This window comes from Sciurus vulgaris, assembly GCF_902686455.1.
Source record: "Sciurus vulgaris genome assembly, chromosome: 5".
Classification (NCBI taxonomy): Eukaryota; Metazoa; Chordata; class Mammalia; order Rodentia; family Sciuridae; genus Sciurus; species Sciurus vulgaris.
In genome coordinates this window covers 66,614,697-66,633,145 of record NC_136465.1, presented here as the reverse complement: position 1 = coordinate 66,633,145, position 18,449 = coordinate 66,614,697, and the positions used below count along the sequence as shown (strand labels likewise).

General features: G+C 37.9%; 1 protein-coding gene across 1 annotated transcript in view; it reads right to left on the bottom strand.

Annotated features, from left to right (window-relative positions):
• Positions 1–1,257: 1,257 nt before the first annotated feature.
• The window catches only part of CCDC77 (coiled-coil domain containing 77), a 65,992-nt gene continuing 48,800 nt past the window's right edge, over positions 1,258–18,449 (bottom strand). Inside the window, 8 exon segments of the mRNA XM_079142375.1 lie at positions 1,258–4,732; positions 6,195–6,347; positions 6,444–6,569; positions 11,254–11,301; positions 11,303–11,361; positions 11,364–11,473; positions 15,152–15,300; positions 16,490–16,581. Of these exon segments, the coding sequence (XP_078998501.1) occupies positions 4,586–4,732; positions 6,195–6,347; positions 6,444–6,569; positions 11,254–11,301; positions 11,303–11,361; positions 11,364–11,473; positions 15,152–15,300; positions 16,490–16,581 (884 nt within the window). The 3' untranslated portion in view covers positions 1,258–4,585.

Sequence of the window (18,449 nt, the reverse complement as noted above, 5' to 3'; positions counted from 1 at the left end):
TCTCCAGGATATGGCACGAGACTCCTCTGGAATGACTATCAGAGGAGAGTAGATCAGAGAGTTTGTTTATGACCAGATCTAAGATAGAAAAGCAGGAAAAGATAAGGATTTTTATGACCCACTTTTGGAAGGAGTTAATGAGCTGGGAATCATGGACAAAAACCAAAAAAACATATAATACAACACTGGTATGTTTAAAACTCTAAAGTTACTTTTCATCTTCCTCCTTGCTTCATCCTCAATTTAATATAGGCCAACTTCCACCCACACTTACCTAAAATCACTCTAAATTCACTTGCTACTGAATTGTCAAATCCTCAGTTCTAACATACCTTATTTTTCTACAGCATTTGATGATGGTGCCAACCTCTTCTTTTTTAATGTTTATAAACTTTTATGCAACCAGTGTTGGCACACACAATTTAACCTCCTACTTCTTTAAGTTCACATTCCCTTGAAGTTCACTATTTTCTTATTATTCAGATAATACTATCTACCTCTCCTCCAACCATTAGGTTTCTCCTCTTTGGCTCTCCTATTTTCTTATTCAATATAAGCTTTCCATCTCTGATCTCATCCACACTCATCAGTTATCTTCCATATGTTAATAATTTGAAATATCTATATTCATAACTTCTCTCCTGACTCCCATATCCTTTTCCCAAATTTATTGGAAATCTACTTGTTCTCATATACACTGATTCTCAGTTAATGCTGTCACTCTAACATAGTTCCCCAAACTGGAAACTTTGGAGTTAAAAAAAAAAAAAATTGGCTGGGGATGAAGCTCAGTTGGCAGAGGACCTGCCTAGGATGCACGAAGGCCCTGGGTTCAATCCCCAGCAAAGTTAAAACATCAACAAAATCTAAACCAAAACAAAGGAAAAAAGAAAAGCTTTGGTGTCAGAAAGTACCTTTCCCCCTATCTTTGTATCTCATCTATCACAAACATCCCATTTCCATTCTATTCCTGTTTCTCAAATCTGACCCTTCCTTTCTATTCTCACTGTCTTTAGCTTAGGCCCTGAATTTCTCTCCTTGATAAATACAATAGCCATCTTCTCTCTGATGCTCTGTGTAGTGAGTGTTAACAGTACAATCTGCTGTGTTGCAAATATTACAATAAATCTTGGTAGCCCAAGTAATTTGGTGTGGGTGGAGAGGCAGTGAGAATCACAAGACTGGACCCAAAATAACAGCCAGAGGCTATTTTATGTTGTGAAAAATCACATATATTTTATGGATAAAAAGGTGACATTGCTAAGTTACTCGTGTATACAGGCTAAAAGAGAAATTTTAAAAGGCAAAGCAGATGACACTGATGGCTGTTTTCAAAAGATCTTTTCTATCATCCTTTGCATTATTCCTACAGATACAGCAATAAATCCTGGTAGTGATTATACATTACTCTGGTCTGCAGTACAAAGAATTCCCAGGAAATAAACTCTCAGAGATTTATTGCATGATGCTTCTTGTTCATCCCTAATTTTTTTTAAAAAAGTGAGCTTGCATTTCAAGTTTTTTCACACATGAATTGATATCACCACGTCTTTCAGATTTTGGTTGCTTTTCACCAATTTTTTGCTCCTTTTTTGTTGCAGTTTTGTTTTCTGAGACAAGGTCTTGCTATGTTGCCCAGACCAGACTGAAACTCTTGGATTCAAGCCATCCTCCTACCTCAGTCTCCGAGTTGTGAGTACTACAGGCACATACCACCATGCCTGGCTCCCACCCTATTTTAAAGTAAATCCAAATGTTTTCACTAGATTCAAAATGTGTTGAATTTAAGAATTGCATAATCGTGATTTAATGAAATTTCATATAATCTCTCATGTACTTTGCATCTTTTCTCTTGTATTTAACTTGCAGTTCTCCATTCTGTTCTTTCATGCCTTTGCACATTACTCCTCTATGTCCAGCTTGATTCTGAATTCACTTTTTTTTTTTTTTTTTTTTTTAGTTACTGGGGATAGAATCCAGGAGTGCTCTAACACTGGGCTACATCCACAGCTCTTTCTTTTATTAATTTTGAGACATGGTCTCCCTAAGTTGCCCAGCCTGACCTTGAACTTGTGATCCTCCAGCTTCAGCCTCCCAAGTAGCTTGGGTTACAGAGTGTACCACACATCTGGCTTGAATTCACCTTTTTTTTTTTTTTTTTTGGTACCAGGGATTGAACCCAGGGGTGCTTAACCACTGAGCCACATCCCCAGTCTTTTTTATATTTTATTTTGAGACAGGGTCTCACTAAGTGGTTTAGGGTCTAAGTTGCTAAGGCTGGTTTTGAACTTCTGATCCTTCCAGGGCACCTAATCACTGAGTCACATACCCAGACTTTTTAAAGAAATATTTTGAGACAGGGTCTTGCTGAGTTGCTTAGGGCTTCGCTAAGTTGCTAAGGCTAGCTTTGAACTTGTGATCCTCTGCCTCAGACTCCTCAGTCGCTAAAATTACAAGCGTGCAACACCACAACTGGCCTTATATTCACCTTTAAGATTCTGCTTGAACAAGGCATGGTGGCACACACCTATAATCCCAGCAACTTGGGAGGTGGAGGCAGAAGGATTGTAAATTTGAGGTCAGCCTCAGCAACAGGGAGACCATGTTTCAAACTAAAAACTTAAAAGGACAGGGGATTTAGTTCGGTGTCCCTGGGTTCAAACCTCAGTACAAAACAACAAAAAAGCAAAACAAAATAAATATTCTGCTCAAAGATACCTCGAGTCATCTTTGTTGCTTCTATCCCGTGTACCCATACCACTGCACTTCATTCATTACGTTTTTTTCTAATTATTTTTTTTTTAGTTGTAGATGGATACAATACCTTTATTTTGTTTATTTATTTTTTATGTGGTGCTGAGGATTGAAGCCAGTGCCAGGTGAGCGCTCTACCACTGAGCCACGAACCCAGCCCATTTCACTTATTACTAACTTGAGATTTTTCTTTTAACCATTCCTACCAACCTTTGGAGAACAAAGACTGTATCAGTGTTTTTAATCTTTATTTATTTAGTTTTTGTACTAGGAATTTAACCTAGGGGTGGCTTTACCACTGAGCTATATCCCCAGTCCTTTTTAAAATTTTGAGACTGGGTCTCACTAAGTTGCTGTTGTTGGCATTATAGATGTGTGCATGTACCACCATGTCCAGTTTTAGTGTTTTTATACAAAAGAACCAGCACATTTCTAGTACCAAAATTTGTTTATTTATTTATTTTATTTTTTGTGGTACAGGGGATTTAACCAAAGGGTGCTCTACCAGTGGGCTTTTCTGAGACAAGGATTACAGGCATGCACTACCATGCCTGGCTTAAAATTGTGAATGAAGGAATGAATGTTATTAATTAACTACATCTGAATGACAATGGTAAACAACTGCAGAAATTCAATTAAAGCCAAAATATTGATAATATTTAACTGCAACAGAATGTTTACTATATGCTAGGCACCAGACCAAGAAGTAATCATGTATATATATCTTTAAAAACTGACATATAATTCACATACCATTAAATTCACTCTTTTAAAGTACACAATAAATTGGCTAAAAATGGGTAAAGTTGCCAGGCATGGTGGTGCATTCTTGTAATCCCAGTAGCTCAGGAGGCTGAGGCAAGAGAATCACAAGTTCAAAACCAGCTTCAGCAACTTAGCAAGGCCCTAAGCAACTTAGTGAGACCCTCTCTCAAAATAAGGGCTGGGATGTGGCTCAGTAGTTAAGCATTCTTGAGTTCAATACTTGGTTCAAAAAAGAAAAAAGAGAAAAAAAAAAAAAGGACAAAGTTTCAGTGTCATTGCTCTTGTACTAGTCTTGCTACCTCTAATACCAGATAATTTCAAGGGATTCAATTTGGAAAAACTTGTATACTTGTACAAAACTGTGAAGACCATGGAACAAGAAAGCAATTTTGAGATAAATGAGTCATTAACAAAATATGAAAATGGTTTTAACAAGACATATAGAAAACTCAAATATTTTTTATTTTTTTAATTGAAAATAGTTAATTTGAAAATATACATTATTTTAAAAACATGTTACTGATACAATGTCAAACTTTCCATAAAGGATCATTTCAGTTTCTAGAATCATTTGCTTACAAGTAGGATCTCTAGTGCCCTCTGGTGGTAATTCAGGACACATTCATGATGGAAATGTTCTATAGCTAAATAGTGCAAATTTGCCAAGTGCTGCTCCCTTCTCTGCTTAAGAGGAAGGCAACCTTAATGAATGTCTTTATTCCTTTAGAAAAAGTGTTCTTCTCAATGACACTCAGCCAAATTCTTAGCAAAAAAATTTCTTCTAAGTTTTCTTCTTTTTCTTAAAACCTGTTAAAACAAACAGGAGAAATAATGTGGGAAAGCCTGAGTAATTCAGACTATAATTCAGACTCCCCAAAGGTTAACAGGACAGTGAAAATTACAAATAAGGGTTAGCATGCAAGATAAGCTTTTTAGTGCCCTGATTCTTCACTTTTTCTTTATAAAAATGGATACCACTACTCCATTCAACTGTAGGTCTATACTTCCTGGGAGCAGATGACCTTTTGCTCAGGTTTCAGGAAGCTGACTCCTATGAAAGTAGACATCAACAGAGCCTAAGTTCATTCTCCAGACCGAACACTTTGGATTTGATACTCTTCAATTCTCCTTGTATCTTGTGTGCTCGTCTATTGCTGTCCCGGACCTCACACAGAATGGCAAGGTCCTGGTTTGCCCGGGCATTAATCGTTGCCTAAAGATTTGAAAAAAGAATAAGTAATTATGGTGTAAGACAGGGGAAAGAAATCAGTCATAAAGATCAGGCTGTGCTGGATGGTGCCTTTTTATGGGATATTTAATACACAGAGTAAATTAAATTCTTAGTTTGTTCAGTGACTAACTTAAAAGTTAAAAAACGAAAATGGAAACTTAAAAGCAGCAAAGGCAAGAGATTCTGCTTCCCATGCAACAGGAGGGAAAACTTGAGACAGAGTTCAATAAACAAAATGGGTTAAAAAAAAAAAGAGAGAGATAGATATAAACATTATTGGTAAATTTGCTAAAGAATGAGAGGAAGCACCTCTTTTTATCATTAACCTTGTTCAGAACATAGTGATCATTTAGGATATATGGATGACTAGTTAAATGTCTAAGAAGGCTCTTGAGGCAACTTAGCTGCTAAAAAGCTATGTCTGGGAAAATTACTTTATTACTCAATTACTCACTTTTCCCATTTGTACAACAGACAAAATTCTTTTAATCTACTTCTTGAATTGGGAGGAATGACAATTTCTAAGCTTTGCTTAGATGGAGTTTTATTTTTTTTTAATAAAAATCATAAAAAAAATAAAAAAATAAAAAAAATCATAAATTTACATAGGGCAATGTTGTTTGATTCATTCTGTTATTTTTTTCCCTTCCCCCCAACCCCTCCCACCCCTCTTTTCCCTCTATACAGTCCTTCCTTCCTCCATTCTTACCACCCTCCTTATCCCTAACCCTAAACCTAACCCTAACCCTAACACTAACCCCTCCTACCCCCCATTATATGTCCTCATCCACTTATCAGCGAGATCATTCGTCCTTTAGTTTTTTGAGATTGGCTTATCTCACTTAGCATGATACTCTCCAATTTCATCCATTTGCCTGCAAATGCCATAATTCTTATCATTCTTCATGGCAGAGTAATATTCCATTGTATATATATGCCACAGTTTATTTATCCATTCATCAACTGAAGGGCATCTAGGTTGGTTCCACAATCTGGCTATGGTGAATTGAGCAGCTATGAACATTGATGTGGCTGTATCTCTGTAGTATGCTGATTTTAAGTCCTTTGGGTACAGGCCAAGGAGTGGGATAGCTGGGTCAAATGGTGGTTCCATTCCAAGCTTTCTGAGGAATCTTAGATGGAGGTATTAATGATATAGTCATTCAATTATTTCATTTTATTTTGGTTTTTTATCTATAGTGTGTACTTATTGAAACTGATTTTCAGGGAGGTTAGAAGTGTGGTGATCCTAGTGTCTACCAGCAGGGAAATGGCACATCCTTCTGCTTTTTTGTGGTGCTGGGGACTGAACCAGAGCGTTGTGCAAGCTAAGCACATTTTCTACCACTGAGCTACAATGCAGTCTTCTCCATCCTTCTTCTGAGGAGCCCTCATGACCTTTTCTACCCTTTCTCCCTTGTGGTAATTCAGGACCAGAGATTACCTTATAGAGCAATTGCTCCAAGTCTTTCAGTCTCTGTCGGAGAACCTTGATATCTGTCTTAAAGCCTTCTACTTCCAACATACGTCGATGCTCTAAGGCCTCATAGCGCTTTGTCATGATCTGTAAACGCTTCCCCATCTTGTTAGAGCGATCCTATATGGGGGATAGGAAGGCATTTATGAAGAGCAGGGAAGCATTTCCCAGTCATCTATACTTCCCATTCCATCATAAGTTCAGAGAATTTTGTACCTTGAAGATCTCTCTCCTCATTGCCTCTTCCTCTCGAATTCTGGCAAGTTCTTCTTCTAGAGAAATGCACTGCTCTTGGTACATGTTGGACAGCTTTTTCTCTTGTGCCAATTTATCTTTTAGGGACTACAGGTTGAAAAGACAAAAAAATATTAATACTAAGTTCTACAAATTAAATGATTCAAATAGCAATTAGTAGAGATCCAAGATGGCAGACTAGAAGGAGGTTGCGTTCCTTGTTGCTCCATAACTCAGGTTTCAAGCAGAGGATCTATTTCTCGGTGAGGCAGTTTTTGCTGCTCATCGATCCCCTGATGTTTACCCCATTTGTCTACTGTGATCACCTGCAGTCTGCCAGCATATTGACTACTTTTTGCATATTGACTACTTTTTGAGTGTAGATTGTTCACTGACTGGCACCTATCATCCACCATTTGCCTGCCTCTTGCCTGCCCATTGCCTGCCTTTCACCTACCCATCACCCACCACCTGAGATCCACCTGCCGACTGTCCGCCGGTAGCCAGCAGACTGACCGTAGACTGCCAGTGGAGCACCAACTGCCTGCTGTTGCCTGGAAGTCCACTGCAGATTTGGTTACATGTGGCTGTCACCATTTTGAAGCAACAAAATGGGGGACCTGTAGGACCCCTGGCTGGACTGACTGAGCCCCGTCTCCAAGACCCCGCAACCAGACCGACCACGCCATGCCTCCAGGACCCCGGCCCGACCAACTGCACCCAACTTCCAGGAACCCCCGTTGACCATTCCCACAACCCGAACTGCAGCTCCCCATTTGCCAACACATTTGGAAGCCAAAGAGGCCATTTTGGATTATCCTGGAAATGGTAGCTCTCATCTTTAGGTGGGGCAAATCCCATCCTGAGACACCTGCTGAAGACTGGAAGCTCATTATCAGGTACATCTCATGTATCAGGCTACTGAAGACTGGGAGGTTTCAATAGTATACGACTGTTATAGTGTAGATTTCTTTTTTTTTTTTTTTTTAATCCTCCTTTTTGAAAATTTTTGTTTTTATTTCCTTACTTTTCTTTCTCTATTTTACTTTAGCTTACTTGTTTCCTCAGAGTCTCTTTCTCCCTTTTCTCAAGCTAACAACCAACTTCTTTTGATTTCATTTTCACTCTTTCTATGATCTAGAACTTCTATATACTCTTTTCTTATTGCATTAACAGCTTCATCCTACACCCCTCCCATCCTCTCTGTCCTCCATTAGAAACTGCAGTCCTTATTGCAAATCTATTTGTTATACTGTAGGCAATAATTGAACTCATTCTGTTTATTAATATGTTACATCTTCATAGGGCTAATTGGTTAGGTCTGCATATTGTCTGTACTGGGCACTACTAATATTGATCTCCCCTTCAAGAAAAAGGTGTTTGGAATCTAAAGGGTCACTATAAGCCTATGGGGGGGAACTACACATACCCCACATCTGTGCTGCTAGAGGTGAGATACGGGCAACAACATTAAGAAAAAGAGGGAAGAAAATGATCCAACACACCTAGATTCTATATTAATAGAATCCAGTGACAGCATGGTAGAAGAAATGTCCGAAAAGGAGTTCAGAATATACATAATAAAATGATTCATGAAGCAAAGATGAGATAAGAAAGCAAATTCAGGCAATGAATGATCACTCCAATAAGCAGTTGAAAGAGCACCTGCAGGCAACAAAAGATCATTTCAACAAAGAGACAAAGACTCCCCAAAAACAACCAAACAGAAATCCTTGAATGAAGGAGAAACAATAACAAATTAAAAACTCAATGGAAAGCATCACCAACAGACTAGACCACTTGGAAGACAGAACCTCAAACAATGAAGACAAAATATTTGATCTTGAAAATAAAGTTGACCAATAGAGAAGATGGTAAGAAATCATAAATGGAACCTCCAGGAACTATGGGACATCACGAAAAGAACAATTTAAGAATTATTGGGATTGAGGAAGGCACAGAGATACAAACCAAAGGAATGAACAACCTATTCAATGAAATAATACCAGAAAATTTCCCAAACTTGAAGAATGAAATGGAAAATCAAATACAAGAGGCTTATAGAACACCAAATGCACAAAATCACAACAGATCCACACCAAGGCACATTATAATGAAGATGCCTAACATACAAAATAAAGATAGGATTTTGAAGGCTGTGAGAGAAAAGCATCAGATTGTACATAGGGTGAAACCAAGAGATTTCTCAGCCCAGACCCTAAAAGCCAGAAGAGCCTGGAACAACATATTTCAAGCTCTGAAAGAACATGGTTGCCAACCAAGAATCCTATACCCAGCAAAACTAACCTTCAGATTTGAAGATGAAATAAAATCCTTCCATGATAACAAAAGTTAAAGAATTTTTACAAAATAGAAAGCCTGTACTACAGAATGTTCTCAGCAAAATATTCCATGAGGAGGAAACGAAAACCAGCAATGTAGGTCCGCAAAGGGAGAAACCACCTTAAAGGAAAAATCAACCAAAGGAGAAACCAAGTCAAGTTAAAAACCAAAAATAAGCCCAAATGACTGGGAATACAAATCATATCTCATAATAACCCTGAACATTAATGGCCTAAACTCACCAATCAAAGACATAGACTGGCAGATTGGACTGAAAAGAAAGACCCAACAATATGCTGCCTTCAAGAGACTCATAAATAAGGACACATCCACAATCTAAAGGTGAAAGGATGGGAAAAAACCAACACCACACATGGACTTTCCATCCTTATTTCAGATAAAGTGGACTTCAAGTCAAAGTTAGTCAGAAGAGATAAAGAAGGACATTTCATACTGCTTAAGGGAACCATAAATCAGGAAGATATAATGATCGTAAATATTGATGCTCCAAACAACGGTGCATCCATGTACATCAAACAAATCCTTCTCAATTCCAGGAATCAAATAGACCACAAACAAAATAATTCTGGGTGACTTTAACATATCGCTGGTCACTACTGGATAGAACTTCCAAACAAAACTAAACAAAGAAACTACAGAACTCAATAACACATCCAATAACTTAAACTTAACAGACCTATATAATATTCCATTCATCACGAGCGAATACACTTTCTTCTCTCAGCAGCACGTGGAGCCTTCTCTAAAAGAGACTATATGTTATGCCCCAAAGCAGCCCTTAGTAAATGCAGAAAAAAGTGATATTACCTTGTGTTCTATCAGATCATAATGGAATGAAATTAGAAATCAATGACAAATAGCATTAGGTAATGAAAGAAAGGAAAGAAGGGATTTCAAGAAATCCAAAATAAGTTAAGGAACAAGATGGCAAGGAACCTTGAAGAACATATAGAAACCTCCAATATCTTTTTTTTTTTTTTTAATGCTGGGAACTGAATCAAGGACCTTCAGCATGCTATACAAGTGCTCTACCACTGAGTCACATCCCCAGCTCCAAGCTTCCAATTCTAGACTACTTTTTTCCAATTTCTAGCCCCCTTTTGAAAGTGTAGACAGAAATTCTTTAAAATAAAAATGGGGTCACATAATGGAGCTCAGATTTGTCCCAAATAAAATATTACAATATAAGTTTTGGGCCATATTTTTGAAATTCTTCTTTAAAAATGAAAAAACATCAACAATAATAACAATGTTTTTATATATGTTCCACTGAACATATATAAAAATTTAGTTGGGTGCAGTAATGCACACCTACTGTTCCAGCTACTCAGGAGGCCAAGGCAGGAGGATGGAAAGTTCAAAGCCAGCCTCAGCAAAAGTGAAGCACTAAGCAACTCAGTGAGATTCTGTCTCTAAATAAAATACAAGATAGGGCTGGGGATGTGACTCAGTGGTTGAGTGCCCCTGAGTTAAATCCCCAGTACCAAAACACAAAACAAAACATCTTAAATCAGCTGTTACTTACATAACACAACTCCTTAGGAAGGACAATGATTGCACTAAGCTCATATTTCTTACCGTGACCTAATCTGCTACTCCAAGTTTCTGCTCATCATTTCCTTCTTGCTTAATCTTCTACAACCATGATGATATCTTTCCTCTTTCTGTGTGTACCCCAGAGACTTTAAACTTGCTTCTCTCTTTGCCTAGAAGGCTCCTGCCCTAGGTCTCTTGGCAAGCTTAGTTCCATTATAACAGGTTTTCAGCAAAAAACATTAGACATAAGGTGTCCTTGTGCTCCCCTTCTGAGGTGACTTCCAGCAACTATATGTAATCTTCATATAATTCTCTATTCTTTTAACATCACTTTTTGTAATCTATAATTTTATTGGTATTTGTTATTGTTTCTGTTTTTTCTCATTAAAATATAAACACCAAGCTTGGTGTGGTGACACACAACTGTGATACCAGTAACTTGAGAGGCTAAGGATTACAAGGTGGAGGCCAACCTTGACAACTTGATGAGACCCGCAGCAACTCAGCAAGACCCTGTGACAAAGTACCCCTGGGTTCAATCCCCAGTACCTAAAATAAAATGGGATGGGGATGTAGCTAAGTGGTAGACTGCCCTTGGGTTAAATCACCAGTACTGCAAAAAAAACAGTAAACATCATATGGACAGATCTTGTCTAGTATATGTACTGCTATAGCCACAAAGCCTAGCCCATTTGTTAAATGAATCAAGAATCAACAATCCAATATTTTAAATCCCCAAACACTTAATGATCAGCTATTCTTGGCTGCTGGCTACCCCAGCTTTCTTGACTGAATGGATTATATATACTAATTTTGTAGGTTCTTTGGAATTCTCTGAGTTCTTTTGACCTCTTCCAGAAAATAAACACTCTCTAAGACATATAGACATTACCTTAATATATTCATTTTGGGTATGATGACTGTCATGTAAAACTGGCATAAACTTTTCCAATTTTATCATCTTTCTTCTTATACTGCACCCTATACTGCTTCATCTTGACATCAATTGATCTTTTTCAAGCATCCATGTTCTTCTCTTAGTTTGGTTTTCAAATCTCAGTTTCAAAAAATCTTTGGTGCTCTCATAGAGCAATTCTTGTGTATGATGGAGACTATGAAAGAAAGGACAAGCATAAACATGAAGATGGTTATACAGTACACCTGAATTATAGGGTTATTCCAAAAGCGAAGACACAGGTTCTTTTGCAATTGTACCAACATATGAATTTTGTAAAATATTAGCAGTCTTAAACCACACTTAGTCTAATCACTGGCAATCTTTTTTTTTTTTTTTTTTTTTTGGTACCAGGGATTGAACCCAGGGTGCTTTACCACTGAGCCACATCATCAGCCCTTTTATTTTTTGAGGACAGGGTCTTGCCGAGTTGCTTAGTTCTGGGCTAAGTTGCTGAGGCTGGCTCTGGCTCTGAACTTGCAATCCTCCTACCTCCAGCCTCCTGAGCTCCTGGGATTATGGGTATGCGCCATCAGGCCCAGCATCACTGGCAATTCCTTAACACATTTTACTGGGTAAGTATAATGTATCTACCCATGCTCCTGGTTCTTTTTTTTTTTTTTTTTCCTGCGGTGCTGGGGATTGAACCCAGGGCCTTGTGCTTGTAAGGCAAGCACTCTACCGAGCTGAGCTATAGCCCCAGCTCGCTCCCTGATTCTTTACAGATATTTTCCTGAGTACTAATTTGAAGTTAAATGATTAGAAGGATGACAGAAATATTTACCATAATCTGCATAAGTATGAACTGTTTTCAGGAATGAGGACAATGTATAACTAAATCATGGTGTTTTTGACTGAGGGTTATAATACCAAGTACAAAATATCAAAGATAGCTTTGCTTTTGTTTATGCTGTGACTGTGCTATATCAAAATCTTGTCTTTTTCAAGATTGACTGCCTTTATGAAGTCATCTCAATACCTAAGCCTGTTTTAATTTCTCCATTTCTTATTAATTTTAATATATACCCTGTCTCACGATTCAACACTTGCTCATATACTATATTAGATTTTAAATATCTACTTGCATGATGTCCCCCAGATAGAGTCAAGTACATATCTTATTTATATTTTAACCCGACTATAAATAGATTGTCAAGAACAGTATCAACTACTACATACATACAGGCATAGATTCCTGAAGACTATCCTAAAGATTAAGAATTTGAAAAATGACATTTGTATTTTTGAAAATTAATATCTCTGCCAGCATGGTGGTGTACACTGATAATCCCAGCAACTTGGGAGGCTGTGGTATTAGAATCACAAGTTCAAGATCAGCCTTGCACACTACTGAGATCCTATCTTAAATAAAAAATAAAATGAACTTTGGATGTAGCTCAGTGGTAAAGCACACCTGGGTTCAATCCCCAGTAAACACTCCCACAAAATCCCTGGAAATAAGTAACTCATCAGTTTTAACAACAACACCTAGAAAAATTCTATATTGAATGATTCAAACTGCCTACAAGAATATTAATACCATGAAGCAATCACTACAGTTTTCCACTGAATAAATATTGTCAGATTCACTTAATTCTTTTCATGATTAACAGGATCCACAGATAAGAGGAAAGTGATAGCATAGTGCCAGGCACAAAGTAAAGCAAATGTAACCAGAAGAACATATATATTTACTAAGGTATGTGTGTGTATATAACACAGAGGGAAATAAGAAGAAGAAAAACAGTAAACACAGAGGCAGAAGCTGATTCAGTTATCACTGAGTTCAGTTACCATTATTCCTGTTTTCAGTGAGTAATTTTATTCTATTTTATATTATATTCTCAATTACAAATTAGGAAAGTATGATCTAGTTAACGTACAAATGGTTTGAGAGTGACACCCAAAGGACAGTCTTTAATGGCTTAGGATTTCATACCATTCAATAACCTTAGAATGATCTATCTAATGGACAGAATTAATCAAGCTTATATATGCAAATAATATGAAACCAGGATGGTTATTAATATTCTAAAAAGCATAAAATTATAAATTATGGGTTGGGGTTTGGCTCAGTAGAATAGTATTTGCCTAACATATGTGAAGCCCTGGGTTTGATCCCAAGCATAGAAGAAAAATTTTTAAAAAGATGTTTAATGTAGAAAAGAGATGGCAAGGTGCAACTTGTGTGTGGCTACTGGGTACACAGGACAAGGCACAGGCTATATATCAAGACCTGGGGAAAAAAAGACAACACACTATGAAGTGATAAGTGTCATTATAGAGGCACAGTAATTATTCTGGGAATGTGGAGGAGAAAGAACTTAATTTGGCATGGATACATCTTCAGAGAATTGGTGACAATGCTTAGCAAGGTGCCTGCTATATAACAAGTGTTCCATAACAAGAGTTATCAGTCTGGCTGAAGCACAAAAGAAAATTAAAGCAAGAAGGAAGAAGTTGAGGCTGAAAGACTAATTTGGTGTTAGCCAATGAAGTACCTGAGAATTTATGCTTTATCATAAGTAAATGGTAGAGCTATCAAATGTGGTTTTATTTATTTATTTTCTTTTTTGTGGGACCAGGGATTGAGCCCCAAGGCTTCATATATGTTAGACAAGCATTCTACCATTGAGTTATATATGGAGCACTTTTAAAAATTTGTTTTGTGACAGCATCTCACAAAGTTACTAAGGCTGGCTTTTGAACTTGCCATCCTCCCGCCTCAGTCTCCTGAGTAGCTGGGACTATAAGCGTGCACCACTGTACTGGTTCAACATTTTTTTAAGTAGTTGATAATGCCTAACAGAGGAATTAATTCACAAGGAAGCTTATAAAATATGAAAAGTGGTAAGAAGAATAGTTAAGATTATTATAAGAACTTAAAAATAATACAGCTTAATCAATGTAGTAGAAACGAGAGGCAGAGAATAGATTGTTTTTGTGGGGAGGGTACTGCGGATTGAACCAGGGGGCACTTTATGACTAAGCTATATTTCCGGTCCAGTCCTTTTTTATTTTGAGAGAGTTGTTGGTAAGTTGCCCAGGCTGACCTTGAATTTGCAATTCTCCTGCCTGTCTCCCAAACATCTGGGATTATAGGAATATACCACCTGCCTGGCCAGAGAATCTATTTTTAAAAAGTGACTTATTGGGCTAAAAATATAGGGTTTGAAATTAAGAAATAAGAGACCTGGGAGTTGAGGATGATCATGAGGTTTCAAGATTAGGAAATTAGATGGATGTAATGACATGAAACTAAATGGAAAAAAGAGTAAAGTAGTAAGTTTGAGGTGGGTGGGAGGGAGGATTTATTGAGAGAGATAGTTTGGTTTCAGTAGTGGTAAACTTGAGGTGTTCAAACATACTCAATGAAGAACATCTTTATGGCACAAACCTGGCTACTGGAACCAAACAAAAGGCTGAAGATGATTAGATCAAAGAACAAGGGAATGCATGGGCGTGGTGGTGCACACTTGTAATTCCAGAGGCCTAGAAAGCTGAAGCAGGAGGATCCCAAGTTCTAGGCCAGTCTCAGCAACTTAGCAAAGCCCTAAGCAACTTAGTGAGATGCTGTGTCAAAAAATAAAAAATAAAAAGGGCTGAGGATGTATGTCAGCAGTAAAGCTCCCCTGGATTCAATCTCCAGTATAGATACTACAATACAGAATGGCTGACTTTTTTTTTTTAAGTGCTGGGGATCCAAACCAGGGCTGCGCACATGCCAGGCAAGCACATTACCATGGAGCTATGTCTCCAGCCCAAGAATTATTAACTTTTAAGTTACTCAGAAAAATAGGACACCCTGTTAGGTACATGTTTCTTGAGCATTCACCTTTTGGTTAGTTCTTTAATTTTGTCCTGATTTCTCTGGTGCTGAACTTGTATCTCCTCGAGGCGAATCCTTCTGTCCTCCATAAGACCTTCAACTTGTTCTCTAGAAAGCTTGGTCTGTTCTCCCAGCTGCACCTGCAGTGCTTCCACCTAGACAGGCGATAGGGGTGAGGGATCCACTCGTGAGTGCATTTACTTCATACCTCTAAAAAACAAGCCTTTCCCAGAAACAAAGCTAAATAAAACAAACCCAAAGCACAGCAGCAAAACAGAGTAAAAGCCTCAACTCTAATCTTTTTAATTCAATGTCTTATAAAATGGGGTTAGGCTACAAAAGAGTAAACTCTTTTGTTTACTCTCAGGCGCATATCTATATCACACAGAGAAGGCTACAAAATTTGATTTCCCCAGCCCTAGTTTGCTTTTTCACTGTCTCCCTTTTAAGATGCATAGAAACAGAATGACTGAGTTTTTGATTTCAAACAACAGAACAAAATGAATACAATATAATTTTCTTCTCTGAGTCTGGCTTTTACAACTTCCAACCAGTATGTGGATATACTAGCCAGAAACTGTAGAAAATGTCATTTAAATTAATGGGAGAAGAAAAGGAACTTCAGTACAATGAGATAAAAAATGATGGTACCAAGGACATACGATTACCAGATATCAAGAAAATGATTTATTACTTTCATAGACATTAGAACTTAGGAACTAGATAAACGGATATAACTGCAAATGTTGATCTATCAGCACAAACTTCCCTCTATAATTCTGTGTGTTCTTCGTTTAAGATGGTTTTGTTGGGTAGGGCTTAGCAATGTGACCTGAAGGTTTAGAGAAGTACTTCTAGAATGTTCAAATAGAGAAAGAATAATGGTTTTAAAATATAAGCACTTAGAAGAGCCGGACATGAGGGCGCACACCTATAATCCCAGTGGCTCAGGAGGCTAAGGTAGGAGAAACACAAGTTCAAAGCCAGCCTCAGCCAAGGTGAGGTGCTACTAAGTAATTCAGTGAGACCCTGTCTCTAAATAAAATACAAAATCGGGTTGGGGATGTGGCTCAGTGGTCGAGTGCCCCTGAATTCAATCCCTGGTACCCACTCCCCCCAAAATACACACACACACACACACACACACACACACACACACACACACACACACACACATATATGCACGTACTTAGAAATTAGGAAAATCTCAATTTTCTTAACTACATGATGCCTAAATACATCCCATGTGCAAGGAAATACTTGCATGATACTGAAGGAACATTATACAAAGCTAAACATGTGGACAGAAATCATCTTGGCCTGCCAAAATAAATCTGTTGTTACCTGTAAGATGAGTGTTTCTATGTCTCCCTGGTAATTTTCAGAAATGTATTCCTTTTCTCTTATTGCTGATCTTTTTTTGTTTACTTTAGAATCTAAATTAGAAAACAAATGTTCATCAACAAGACTATTCAACTTTTCTTTCTGCTATTCAAATTTAAACATCAAAAAAAGAAAAAAATTTCAGTGCTGTCCTTGCAGAGAAGTTCAGTTTCTTTTACCTATGAGAGAAAAAAAGAAAGGCAAAGGAAAATACACAATACTTATAATACTTAATTGTTCAAATGAGAATTTCTGTAAGTGAACTCTGTAGGATTGAACCTAGATAATTTGATTTAATGATCAGAAGAATCAACTACTAAATGTTCCCTTGGCGTTGTATCTACTTTCTTTCTTTCTTTCTTTTTTTTTTTTTTTATGGTACTGGGGATTGAACCCAGGTGTGTTTTACCACTGAGCTACATCCCTAGTCATTTTTTATTTTAATCATTTATATTATCTATTTATTTTATTTTTTGTACTAGTATTAAACCCAGAGGCACTTAACCACTGAGCCATATCCCCAGACCTTTTTATTTTTTTATTTTGAGACAGGGTCTCACTAAGTTGCTTAGGACATCACTAAATTGATGAGGCCATCCTTGAACTGACTTGGCCTCCCAAGTTGCTGGGATTACAGGCATGTATCACCAGGCTCAGCTGTCTACTTTCTTAATAAAATCTTACTTAATCAGAATGAGGAAGGAATAAGAAAAACTAAATTCAAATATTTTAGTTATGACATACTAAATAAACTTCAAAAGACAAAGTTATTTAAACATTTTTTTTTAGTTGTAGATAGACATAATACCTTTATTTATTTTTATGAGGTGATGAGTATCAAACTCAGTGCCTCACACATGCTAGGCAAGTGCTACCACTGAGCTACAACCCCAGCCCCAAAGTTACAAAATTAGCAACACTATTATATATATACAATGGAACATTACTCAGCCATAAAGAGGAATGAAATTATGGCATTTGCCAGTAAATGGATGGAACTGGAGACTATTATGATGACTGAAATAAGTCAATTCCAAAACACCAAAGCCCAAATGGTCTCTCTGATTTGTGGATGCTAACTCACAAAAAACAGGGTGGGGAGATGTGGAGTGGTGAGGTAGGGATGAAGAATAGTAGTTCACTGGATTAGAAAAAGGGGAATGAAGGGAAGGGAGGGGAGATGGAATAAGGAAAGACAGTGGAATGAACTGGACGAAACTTTCCTATGTTCTTGTATGAATACACAACCAGTGCAAGTCTGCATCATATACAACCACAAAAATGGGAACTTATACTCCATTTATGTATGATATGTCAAAACACATTCTACTGTTATGTATAACTAAAAAGAACAAATAAAAAATTTTTTAAATAAAATAAAATAAGCAACATTAAAACTGTGCTGAGGTTACCAGAGACTTGGAAGTATATGGAAAGGAAGGGAGAGAGGATGATTAACAGATACAGGGGGGTTGCTGGACCAGAGGATAATTTCTAACGTTCTAAAGCACAGCAGGATAACTATGGTTGACGACAATCAATTGTATATTTCAGGGTTTCAAGATGGCGGCCTAGAGGGTGGCTGCATTTCATGTTGCTCCAGGACTCAGGATTCAAAAGAGGAGATATTGAGACACTTGGGACCAACTCAAAGCAGCCGGGTGACTCTCACCCATTGGGAAGGCGTCCCGGATGGGACGGTGGTCCCGGAACGCAGGAAACTTTGTGAAGTAGAGCTGCCGGCGAGACACCCCTCCCCCCGCTGGAGCAGTGAACGCGGACAACTGGGAGCACCGTAAAGAAGGCCGCTCGGCACAGCGCTGGGACTCGGAGCAACCACTGGGGCTCCGGCGGCTGCCCAGGGGAGGAGTGGCGAGGAGAGCTGTGTGGACTCAGAACACCGGGGCCTGCCCTGAGGAGG